Here is a 13,379-nt window from a genome sequence, read left to right on the forward strand (position 1 = left end):
CGAGCACATGTTTTGTCCACTAGAGGTCTCTGTGTGTCAGTGATCATCACAGACGCTCTCCTGCAGGCTGTTAGTGTCTGTTATATAATCCCGGGCCGTTCTTCAGCTTCAGCACAGTGAGGTCATGCACGGTCAGGTTAATGTTAAGCAGGATCAGGTTCTAACAGTACCTGACTTCACTCTCTCGTATGTGTCCTTCCAGCTCCTCCACGAACTTGTCTCCCTTCATCCAGTAGATGATGGGCCTGGAATCCCCGCTGTAGCCGAAGAAAGCCCTGCAGTCTAAGACCAGATGCATGCCTGCCAAACACAAACACAAAAGAGCATTAATCAGCATTAAACAGACAAATCTGCTCCTGCACGAAAAATCACAGAAATAATACTCCTTTCTTCACTCATACACATGAGCAGAAATCCTCCCATGACCTGGATAAACAAAAGCCTTCTACACAACACACAAATCGACACTTTAAAGTGTGTTTCCAGGGAAGAATATCAGAGAGAAACGCAGTAAACACATATAAACGCTGCTCTGACAGGACTAATGCACTGCTGCGCTCAAATCAGGCCAAGACTTTCCTTTAAAAGCAATCAAAGGCACTCACAGACTCACATTGTGAGGCACAGAGAACAGGACACTGTCATCCTCACAGACCAGCACTACAGCATCGATCGATACGGTTATCAAAAATAAAAGTACTTATAAATCATTTGTAAACTATTGGTTTATAGTTAATTCATAGTTTACAAATTGAGGTCTCTACCTTGTTAATACATTAAAAGGCCATGTACAAATAGTGAGTTCTTCATTCATTGTCATGCTAGTTAAATTATGTAAAGCATTAGATAATGTATTTCTGTCCTTTGTTAACCACTTGTTACCCATACCTAACTGATGCACAGTTTTTAAACCAGTAGTAAAGAAGCTGTTAATGGTTATCAGAAGTAACGAATGCTCTCACCCACATCCACTCAAACCACACTCACACTGGAGCTCTCAGGACGACGGTGCAAGATGTAGTAGTGCTCAAATCCTCACCTGACACAAGCTATCAGCTGAAAGAAACGCTGCTTCATTGTCATCTCTAAATGAAGAGATCTGGACACGGACACGAGTGTTTAATGCTCTGAATCCTTCAGACGATCAGTCTTAGCACACAGTTCATGAGACCAGCAGTGTGAACATGCTCATGCTCTGCTTTTAATTACCTGGGTGCTGACTGCATAGAGAGGAGTGATTCGGTAAACTCGCTCCCATTACCTGCTGAATAATACTGCTTTGTTTACTGCACTGATCCACTATTCTCACATATGCTGATTCTATGCAGATAATGTGTAAAAACCCTTCAGGGCTTTCAGCAGCATTCGCAGCACAGCAGTGAAGAGCTTCCTCTGCCTGCAATTACAGCTTTTAAGAGAGAGAAAACGTCAGGAGATGCAAATGAACGAGGCTGTGGCCGGCCACGATGTTTAGTGCTGAATACTTTATCCATTGTTCCAGGAATCAGATCCAGAGCGTCGGAGGCTCACTGTAGACTGAGCTACATCGTATTCAGCACTGAAGACATGCAGATGATTTCTCATGCATAAAATACATAATTCTTCCTGGATGATCAGGGTCAACTCTGCATTTAATCTAAACATCTATGACACATTTCTAGTCTTCAAATAGATTTTTAAATAGACTGTGAGACTGTAGTGTCAGGGTTATGTTCAGTTTTGGTCTTGTGTTTTGGTTCTGTCTTCCTTGTTTGCAGTTTGACCTAGTTTCTCTGTGTTTGACTACATTTTGTTCACCTGTTAATTATCTCATTAGTTCCTTAGTGTGTATATAAGCCTTCAGTTCTCTTTGGTCTTTGTCTGGTGTAGTCTATGTCATGGTTGTGTTTGCTTGCCTTGTGTGTTTGGATCTACTTGTGGATATTATTAAAGACTCTTTTTGAATTTCAATCTTCTTCATTGAATCGTCATCTTCCTACAACCATATTGTGACAGAATCACTCAAATATTTTTATTATTTTGTCTTCAGTTGTAACATTTTGGGCCCATAGTGCATGAGAAAAACAGCATCAACCAAAATGTAAGTGAACAAATATGAAACACAGTGTGCAATTTCTTACTTTACAGAAGGTGCTGTTACAGGTCTTCTGTTCATTATCTGTCATAAACAATGCAGCTGTGAAATAATCAAGAATTTTCCTCTTTTTTTGTTAATAAATGGTTCTTTGTTTGAATGGTTTGACAGTTCAGGTTCTAAGCAATAGCCTGAGTTTGAAGTAAGTGTATCTGTTTGACATCATTAGTGTCTGACAGATGGCAAACAGGAGGAGTGTTGGAGAAACTTGCTTTGAGACATTCAGTATTTGTACTGAATTGGCTTAGGGATTTGTCCTTAAAATAATATTTAACCCAAAAATGAAAATTAGCTGAAAATTTACTCACCCTCATGCCATCCAAGATTAGGATGAGTTTGTTTCTTCATCAGATTTGGAGAAATGTAGCATTGCATCAGTGTCTCAGCAATGGATGCTCTGCAGTGAATGGGTGCCGTCAGAATGAGATTCCAGCTTTATATGGATTATGGACTCGCAGTTTAGCCGGGAACAAGGGTTTGAAGTTAAAAATCTCTCAATGGATTGGTTTCTTACAAACATGCAGCTTTTTGGTTCTCCAGATTTTAACTGATGGACTGGAGTAGTGTGGATTACTTGTGGATTATTGTGATGTTTTTATCAGCTGTTTGGACTCTCATTCTGACGGCACCCATTCACTGCAGAGCATCCATTGCTGAGACACTGATGCAATGTTGCATTTCTACAAACCTGATGAAGAAACAAACTCATCCTAATCTTAGACGGTGTCACACTCTCACTTAGTTTGGACTTTGTTTCAGTTTGCACATTTTCCCTGTTGTGTTGGTTGTCATGGTTATTGATTTGATTTCGTCCTTTAGTTCAGGCGTGTGTCGTTAATTATCCTCATTTGTTTGAATACTTAAGTTACCCCGTTTCTGTTCACTGGTGTCAGGTTTTGTCTGTGTCTAGAGGTGTTGTAGCCGTTTTCTCTATGTGGATTTCCTGCCTGTGGATTTATTAAAGATTGCCTTTCACCTTCATCGTGTTCATGTTTGTGTGCATGTTGCAACACAGCTCTTGTGACAGAAGACACGACCCAGAAGTAATTACATTATGATGAATGAGGCTTTTTTCTTTTTTTTTCCACTATTGACAATCCTTCTTTTTTGTTAATCAGCCTTGAACAAGGGAATTGTTCCCTTGAGGAACATGTAGAGGATTTCCTCTTTCTGGTGAATCTATCTAGCTTCCCGGATGACTGCCTCTGCTCATTTCTGCATGCCGGCCTGAACACCACCACCAAGGCGCAGTTGTCCGGGGAAGGCCCTCGGGGAGCTTCGCTGAATTTGTGGAGTGGGTGCTGGCGTCCTGTGGATCGCCCCTCACCGTCGGACCTGTCGATGACGATGCCAGTCCCACTGTGAGGAGAGACAGTATGAACCCACCGCAAATGGAGACAGCACCTTAGCCATGATATTAGAGCCCATGCCAGGAATAGCGATCATGCCTGACATCACATCACATCTGAGGGGAACCCGTTTGACCAGGTGTGCAAGCCAGCTGTACCATCCATGGGAGTCCTCATGGAGTACAAGGGGACGGAAGCGAGTGCTGGATGGACTTAATGGACAGTTTGAGTGTGTGAGGAGAGATGAATTCTCTGTGTCCCTTAATTAAGCCCAAATGAAATCTCAGCCTCCTCTGGTGCCGTGGATTCACCACCTTGGGACTGCTGGGAGCCATCTCCTCCTGGACGTGAGGAGCATGTTGTTCCACCTCAACCCATCACCCTGGCTCCCGCGCCTGCGCTCCTTCCTCCCTCAACTCCAGCAGTGACCATCGGGCATTCAGCCTCGCCAGGCTCTCTCGGTACATCGCCTCCACCTAGGTCGGACTTCGCTGCAGCTGGGTTGTGGCCGCCAAGGTCTTTGGTCTCTCTCCGCTTCATCAGCTCTCTGGCTACCTGGTGGGCTCCATCTCTAGTGTCACCATCGTCTTCGATCGTCTCCATGGTGTCGTCTTCCTCCATGGCTCCTCCCTCCAGCGACGCCACCGTGGAGTGCAGCCCTGGCTGTGCACTGGGAAACCATCTACCCTTTCTTTTTCCAGGTCACCCATTGGATCACTCCACCTTCTGCACCACCCTGGACCTTTTTGTTTGGCCCTCTACCAGTTCTTTGTCCTCCTAAAGCCTGATTTATACTCGACGCGTCCGCAAGTTGAATGAGCGCAACTTTATTTCACTTGGCGGTGTGCACAGCATCTCCAGCGAACTGTTTGTGCGGCGCCACATGAACAATTTTGAAGCTGTTTTGGTTGAACAGGTACGCCTGTACAGGCATCTTTATGATCCGTCTATGTGTGATCATAGAGATAGTCAGATTTTTATACTGTTAAGGCCCTTGCAGTCCAAAATTTTCGTCCAAAATTTCCACACGTTAAAAAATAAATACTCTCACGTTGTGTCAACCCCGTTTACACACTGCCTCAGAAACTTTCGTCTGTCATAAAAAAATCAGATCGGCGTTTTTCGCATACGTAGCAAGCATTTTGAGAGGTGTTTTGACTATTTAGAGCCACCGTACAAGCGAACTCCAAAATTCAGAATGGCATCTGACAAGCTGATCCACTTCTTCTCACTGCACAAAGCACTATACAGAACTCTTGCACATTGAGTTCATGGAAATTGGTGGTCTTCTTTTTAATATATGGCTCCTATAGCTAGCAAAGCATCAAACTGAGCCACTGACATCCTGAAGTGAACTCTGAATTGCCCGTGATAATCCCACAGCTCCCTGATGAGCTCTCCTTGGATTGGATGATGGATCCAAAATTTCCTCTTTCTTTTTCTCTTTTTAAGAAGAGAGAAGACAGCAAAATCATCCTCACTGCTTAAAGACTCCATTTTGTATTGTTTTGCTAATTTTTTCGCAACAGATTAATTAATATGCATCAGACTCAGTGTGCAAGGTTTCTGTGCGTGACAAATTTTTAGGATGACGAATACGAAAAAATGCATACGAAAATTTGGACTCAGTGTGCAAGGACCTTTAACCCAAAAGCAAATTTTAATGTTACAGAAAGTGTATTGTGTTGTTTTCTGAATAAATAAAAAAAAATCTCATAATTGCTCGTGCGAGTGTTTCAATATTACTTATTTCACATATGTTGTGGCATAAAAACATTGCATTCTGTATGACGTAATTCCGGGAAACTCCTACTTCTCTGTTCTTTCCTGCTACTTCCGAAGATGATTTCGCTTGTGCGCCCCCTGTCGTTTCAAATAATATCACAACGTCGAGCGCGTCGAGTATAAAAGCCTCCAGAATTTGGGGTTGTGCGTGTGTAGTCTGCGGAGGCTCGTGGAGCGGAGCCAGGCGAAAGTATAAATGAGCGTACTGTCACACTCTCACTTAGTTTGGACTTTGTTTCAGTTTGCACATTTTCCCTCTTGTGTTGGTTGTCATCATGGTTATTGAATTGATTTCATCATTTAGTTCAGGTGTGTGTCGTTAATTATCCTCATTGTTTGGATACTTAAGTTACCCCGTTTCTGTTCACTGGTGTCAGGTCTCATCTTTGTCAAGGAGATGTTACAGCTGTGGATTTTCTGCCTGTGGATTTATTAAAGATTGCCTTTCACCTTCATCATCGTGTTTGTGGTCAGCTATTGCGACAGACGGCCTGAGAGTGAGGACATTTTCATTTTTGGGTGAACTATTCCTTTAACCCTTTGTTCATGCTGGTATGAATGATATTTCAAATCATATCTAGGAGGGAGTATGTCTATGTCGAGAGCAGAGCAGTACAGAAACAACACCCTAGCAAACAACCTACAGTAGCAACAAAACGCACACAAAACAGCCTCCGAACTCTTTAGCAACTCCCTGACAGCACCAGAAACACTGTAGCATTGTACCGTCGAGTTCAGCACTTACGTTATCCATAGAAAAGCTAACAATTGAGTTATTTTTGTTCGCTGCAAAAAATGCACAATTCACCTTCAAACTATCAGAAGTTTTGAGCATGTTGTGTGGTTTAGGGAGTCAGTCAGTACACCTGGGCTATGAACACGGGTGATGTTGAGCTCTGGACGGCTGCTGTCACGCAGGGCCGACCCGTGACCCTGGAGGTGAGCATCACTGTCTAACCGCCCAATCTGAGCAGCTGGCAGCGTGAGAGAGAGAGAGCAGCACTGACTTCAGCCGAAGAGAACGACTTCTCAAAGAACAAGGCTGGACGTACAGCTGGCTTTCAATGTCCTACTGGACAGCTTTACAATGATAAACATTTGTCCTTATTTCACGTAAAGGGCTTTACTTTGCACTTTGCTTTTTTTTTATTTGATTTTGTGAAAAAATGTCTTGACATTTGGCAATCTGATCAAATACCGAGTCACTGACTCTGTGGTAAAACTGAGTGGATTGTGATTTGTGCTCATTTTACCAAATGCAGTCATTAATCCAGGTCTTCTGTACATAAACTCATGTCTGAGAACCTGACCATCATCTACTGTGCTCTGACTCTGTGAAGCAGATGTTGGCTTACTTCTGTAAATGTCAATGTAATTTAAAGAGAATTTCATTGTGTAACAGACACTTCTGACTGATGCTTTAATTGCACCGCCAGCAAATGGACTTCTTGTGGAGTGCCTGCAGATCTCTAGTGCTTAAAGGAGTCATCTGGCATACAGTTCGTTTATTGAGAGTTAGTTGACATTTCAAGGACTCAAAGTCCATTTCCTGTGCTGTCAGCGCACAGAATAATGAGTTATAATTTAGAGGGAGCTGACAGATTAAAAATGAGAAATCTCCAGCTATTTTGCTCCTGACAACAGCACGAGGTTGGACGAGGAGCATTACAAATGCATCCAGACAGGAGTAAATACTTTGAAAAGAAAGAGGGGGAGTTTGACAGGAACAGAGAAATGTGTTATATATGCGCTGGACTGATTGTGTCAGAAGAGTACATTAACAGTTCAAATGCTGCTGAGCTGAAATCAAAGGTTAGTGTTATGCTGTGCTTTCGTTCGCATCATTACAGTACAGATCCCAGATTAGAGGATGATTTCCTGCTGGGTGATTTCAGTCATTTCCTTTGCTTTATCTGTGTCTGCTCCTCACGGGACACCACCACGAGACTCTGCTTTTGCCGTCTCAACCGCTAAGAGTTTATTACAGTTCTTTAGAGAAATCTGATTGGAAAAGCAAACTGAAATTTCAATTCTAAAATGACATTATGCCATAATAGAAGTAAATGAAACCGTAGGGCAGGGCAGACGTCTGCAGTGATCCTGAACTCCTCCATCAGCTGCTTCAGGTGTGTTTGACTGGAGCTGGAGCTCAGATCTGCTGGACTGGACCTCCTGCCATAGGGTGTCCCATTTGTCATTTAAGGTTTCAAAGAGGGTTTGGTACGAGTGCCCCATGCCATTGTGTCCCGCCGATGTGTCCTTCTCACCTCTGGTGTCACCGTTCAGTCAGGGATTGTTCATAAGACACATGCATGCTGAACCTGATTTGGGCCAGAATGAGCTGCTGTCTACTGTTTGGAAAAGCCTGTGCATTGCTAGTGAACTCTCCGGGCCAGATTTATTCAACAGGGCAAATAAGTAATTAGTAAATCCTGAGAGTATACTGCCAAAAGAGGGTTTGTGTTGGCACAAGCTGTGAGTAAATCTGGTATAATGTCTTAAAATGCGGTCTAGGTAGACAGCTCACTATGTTCTGGAACTAAACATTGGTTGAATGTTTTGGCTTTATCATAGATTTAGCTCTTCTACATGGTAACCTTACACGGTTTCAATGTGTGTCGGCATTTTTTGTGTTTTACACAATTGAGGGGAAAAAGGCAAGATTCTGTCACATAGTTAGGTATGTTGCATTTTGTTGTGCTTCACTGCTACTAGTAGTAGCTTGTTACTGGTTACAACACTGATGTGAATGTGTTAAAACAGATATTTTCATTAAACATATACTGAAACTCCTTTAAAAAGTATTTTTTACACAAATGCAAACGTAATGCTGGCAATATTTTCTTCCTTTCAAAACTGCTTGGTTTGCTGCTTCTGTTCAGCCTGCAGAGATCTCACAGGAAAATGGAAAATATGCAATCATTAAAATTAATAAAATGCATATTACAGCACCAGAGAACATTTCCACTTACACAATAATTACATTCCCACATGTGTGGCGTCCTCTCCTAATTGTCAATTTGTTAAGCATTGCTAAACATGTAGGGCAATGAACCTGCAGCAACAGCTGGATATTTATGAGACCATGCTTACATATTGCTGATGGAAGTTTCATTATAAGTATAGCATATTCACCCATACAGTATATGCTGACCGTTTGCCATATTTTTCATTTTTTAGTTTTTAAAAACAAGCCAAAGTGACTGTGGGTAAATTAGATGGAGGCAATTGATGTGATATATAAACTTGTTGGAAAGTTAAAAAAAAAAGCGTTTTCCATCACGAGGCAGGATAAACATAACCACCCCTGGAAGGATGTACCATTAAAGAAAGCAATGAAGACGCTTTTATAAAAGAAAAAAAGAGCATGTTGTTCTCTCTGTTTATTTGTGTGATGGTGAGGAAGGACTCACCGAGTTGGACGTCTATGACTCTGGCCTGTCTCTCTGATGGGAACAGGACTTTTGGTGGTCTGGTTGTAAGAAGTGCTGCAACACAATAAACACACATTAGCAATAGGGCACTGAATGAACCATTCATCTCAATAACTCAAAACTGCTTCATCTTTGCTGTCCATTTAAAAGTCATTCATACATTTGTCATATACATTTACATTTACATTTAGCAGAGGCTTTTATCCAAAGCGATTACAAATGAGGAAAATAGAAGTAATCAAACCAACAAAAGGGCAATAATATGTAAGTGTTGTGACAAGCCCGGGTTAGATTAACGCAGTGCATGTAGCAAGGTTCTTTTTTTATAATAAACAAAAAGAAAAAACAAGCAGATAGAATAGAAGAAAAATAGAAAATGCTAGTGTTAGAGGGTCATTACTTTATAATAAATAAAAAGAAAACAAAAATATAGAATAGAAATAAAATAGAGAGTGCTAGAGTTAGAGGGTCAAGTGTAGATTGGAAGAGATGTGTTTTTAGCCTTTTCTTGAAGATGGCTAAGTAACTCAGCTGCTTGGACTGAGTTGGGCAGGTCATTCCACCAGGAGGGAACATTTAATGTAAAAGTCCGTGAAAGTGATTTTGTGTCTCTTTGGGATGCACTATAATGCGTCGTTCACTTGCAGAACACAAGCTTCTGGAGGACACATAATTCTGAAGTAGTGAATTTAGGTAAAGGGGTGCAGAGCCAGTGATTTACATTTTATGCAACATATTATGCACATAAAGTCATTGGGCAGGGTAAAGTTTGTCATTTCTGTTTGTCAGTTTCGGCTTAACTGACTGTCTCTACACTAACGAGAACCTTGTTGAGTGGATGTTGAGATGTGGCACCATGCTCTACCAGCTGACCAACAGGACATAAAATAATTCTTTAAGACAAAAAGCGAAACCATTCAGATGTGTAGGACATGCACAAGCAGAGAATGCTAGTTAGTTTCATTGTAAACCGTGAACACAAAACAGATGAATACTAACAATTACAGTGTTGAATGATGAAAACAGGAAAACAACAGAAAAATGATAATGTTTCAATCCAGTAAACATTTAATCTCTTTGTGCTGTTGTCCACTGAGCAAATTATCAGGACAAACAGACTTTTTATTTTTTTGGAGATCACCTCACAAGGAGAGTTTGTCTTCACCACAAGCTATATAAATGTTTATCATTTTGATATAGTCTTGCCTCTATCTGCATTGTATCTTAATAGGAGCACTGTGAAAGGAGTGAGGGCTGAAGCGACAGCCTCATCCATCTTGCGGGGCAGCTGCAGCTTTAGCATGCAAATCAAGCCATCATTCACGTCAACAGAAAACCACCCTCTCTGAATCCACAGGTCTTCGCCGGCTCACGCGTACATCAGCGTCCCTCTGCATCAAACACACTCTCTGCTGATGAACCCATGAGCAGCTAACTCTACTGCCATGTCAATAATACTTAGGGCTAATTATGAACGCGCTGATGCTTTTATGGTACGGTGAGAACACTTGTGAACAGGACCAGTTTTCTCCTCTCTCTGCATTGCATTTGTACAGTGTCTCTGGAGCAACGCAATTACTTACAATTATGCAAAAACCACAGCACTATTTATTTTGCTGACTTCATATTTTTCACGGAATTACTTTTTAACAGCTCCATTTATTAACAAATAAACAGTGCTAGGAAAATTAAGTGCTCTTGAAGTTGAAGTTGCATTGTTGGAGTGTAACTGGCTCCGCAGGTTAAAATAAATCTTTAGCCCAAATCTCTGCAACAAACTGTCATTAGCCTCCAACTTACATTCTCTTTTCTCCTCTTCCAGCTATAGATAGAAACTAGCCTAACTGAATGCCGACCTCATACGTCATCCTCCCGGAGCTGCTTCTGTGTACAACAGTGAGCGCAAGCTAGATTAAAGTGATTATTACGTTTTGAATATGGATATTTTTCTTACAAAAACACATCGATTCGCTACAGGAGACCTTTGTTCACCCCCCGGAGCCGTGTGAGACACTTTTTCCTTTTTTACGGATGGGCGCTTTTTATTTAACTTCTTTTGGACTGATGCACTGCAACACCCGCTGAGTGCCATTAAACAGCTTGAAAGATCAAAGAAAATTTTTAATATAACTCCGACTGGATTCGTCTGAAAGAAGAAAGTCATATACACCTAGGATGACTTGAGGGTGAGCAATTTATGGGCTAATTTTCATTTTTGGGTGAACTAACCCTTTAACCTGCTATCTGAGCATGACCTCAGGGATGAGACGAGATCCTGACTGACGGGGGAACAGAGCGGAATCTCTTTAGACAGCTCTATGAGCCATTAACAGACAAGCTATAATACACAGAATTACAGCGCTAAAGAGTCAGAATCAATGGCGGATCCTGTCAGAGGCGTCCACCGCTCTCCCTGTGCTGTGCTTCACCACCTCCTCTCACTTCTGCTGCAACCGTGTGTCTGTGCACGAGAAACCACTGACTGATGAACACACCGTTCAAGCTGATTAATTCACAGAATAAAATACAAAATCTGTATCCACCGTTTCAATTTGACCTGGTCAATTAAAAAAACCCTAGTACTTACAGATTGTAATATGAAAAGGGTAAAGTAAAAAAAAAAATGTAAGGGTCAGGTTAAACTTGTTTGGATTGCACTAAAAAATAAATTATGAAGTGTAATTATATGTAAAGACAGCAAACAGAGGCAGATCCTGCAGCAACAGCATTCTTTGCTCTCACTCGTGCAAAACAGATTCTATATTAATATTCTATATTCAAACACTGGGATATTCAAACTCTGACTTTTATGCAAAGCTGCAATAATTAAATAATTAATTAAATTATAAAATACACTTTTTATGGACTCAATTTATTTATTTACCAATGCTTTGCTGCTTATGTGATGTAAACGCCAAAGTCTGTTTCGTTCGTTTGGTTTTGTTGTGCTGAACCGAGTGTTTAACTTGCTTCACTTGTACACAGCTCTTCTTATAGCTTGTGTTGCACTGAATTTGCATTTCACTCCACTTAACGCATATTTGTTTCTTTCAGCGTGAATAGATCATTCATGTGCAAACTCCATCTCGTTTCACTTTCTCTTTAAATACTTCACACTAAACAAAGAGTCAGTATGAAGATGAATTCCACTTCAAGCAAAAGAAAACCCGATAGTGTTTGCTTTGGTAATGTGCTAACATTTCTTGCTACTTAACTATAGGAAATTGTTCATCATTCGTCCTCAGGCAGAACTTAAAAGAGAGTTTAAAGATCTGGGAGTCTTCGCCTGCAGTTTGAAAAAAAAAAATCTCTCTACTGAGAACTGTTCAAACGCTCAGAGTATCAGGCAGCTGACAGCAATTAAGATTCATACACAAGTCTTCTGCAGGACTAACTATTGATCTATGCTTCAGGCCTAGCAGAAAGTGCTTGAAACGATGCTTGTCCTGGCCGTCATGTCAGTGACTCCAGACTCACAGCAGTGACAGTGGATCTGTATCTCTCTTTCTCAAGCGGGCACCAGCTGTCCTCGGGGTCCAGATCCGTCATGACACCTGACCCAGCGCATCTGGACCCATCACTTCCTCTCTGCACACGAGGACATCGTGCCCCTTCATTCGCATGCACACTTTCATCACTTCTCCTTCAATATAACTCTTCCAAACACTGCTGATCCCACTCGGTCCAACTTCCATTTCCACGCTTCCCATGACTCCCATAGACACGGTGTAGGCTAACATGTCAGTTTACAATTGTCATGCAAACGCCTACCAGTAGTGAGATTAACTGATTTAGATTACTGTACAAATAAACAGCTTTAAAAACTGAATCCAGCATTGTAGCAACTGGTAATGATAACATACAAAAAATGATTCCTGCACTCAGCAAATATGGCTCATTAAAATAAACAGATTTTACTTAAATTCAGTTTTGCACATTACTTTATTTAAAGCTACAAATGTTACATAACATACTGAGTTTATGGTTTACTTTAATTAATAAAGAAAAACAAGTAATTTAGAGTAAAGTCAACAATAATAATAAAAAAAAAAAGTCAAATTAACACAATTTTTTAGGACCCAAGCAGATACCACGTGACAAACTGGATTAACTTTGAAACGTGCAATTTGTTGTGGCCATTTTAGAAAACCAGATCTCAGAAGAGGACTTCTCATCCACGGTGAAGGTAAGTAACTGTTAAGTAGAGCTTTTCTTTATCATATATCCTGAACATACAAGTTTCTGATTTTTTTTATTTGGCACTGTACTAGATATAGAATGAGCACTGTTAAACATGTGCGTGCACTCCGGAGTCTTTTGTGAGACCAAAATACACATTGTACAGTTACTTTTATGAGATGAATGTTAAATAATGGTGAGTGGCAGATTGTTTGGTCTGTGCAAAAAAAGGATGGTCCACAGTAGTTATATTTCGCCGTCTGACACACCCCAAACACATGGTGCGATATTAGATCGTGAACAAATACAATTTCTCCACAGTTTGTCTTTGATCATAAATTGTACCAGTGGCAGTTCTGGTGCATCCGTTACAACATACTGCATGACACGACCAGAGGCGGACTTAACCATTAGGTAAAGGTAGGCGACCGCCTTGGGCCCCCAAAAGTCAAGGGCCCCCTAAAATGCTTTTCATATAGGATATGCGCATTAAGCGCG

The 13,379-nt window shown here is 41.2% G+C and overlaps 1 protein-coding gene across 1 annotated transcript in view; it reads right to left on the minus strand.

Moving 5' to 3' along the window:
* Positions 1–13,379, minus strand: part of LOC107746183 (X-linked interleukin-1 receptor accessory protein-like 2) — a gene marked incomplete at its 5' end in the record, with an annotated part of 27,286 nt that overhangs the window by 11,861 nt on the left and 2,046 nt on the right. The window contains 2 exons of the mRNA XM_016560297.1: positions 171–300; positions 8,682–8,756. Of these exons, the coding sequence (XP_016415783.1) occupies positions 171–300; positions 8,682–8,756 (205 nt within the window). The remainder of the gene's footprint in view (positions 1–170; positions 301–8,681; positions 8,757–13,379) is intronic.

The sequence above is a fragment of the Sinocyclocheilus rhinocerous genome, unplaced genomic scaffold (genome assembly GCF_001515625.1).
Source record: "Sinocyclocheilus rhinocerous isolate Xijiao unplaced genomic scaffold, SAMN03320098_v1.1 scaffold348, whole genome shotgun sequence".
Classification (NCBI taxonomy): Eukaryota; Metazoa; Chordata; class Actinopteri; order Cypriniformes; family Cyprinidae; genus Sinocyclocheilus; species Sinocyclocheilus rhinocerous.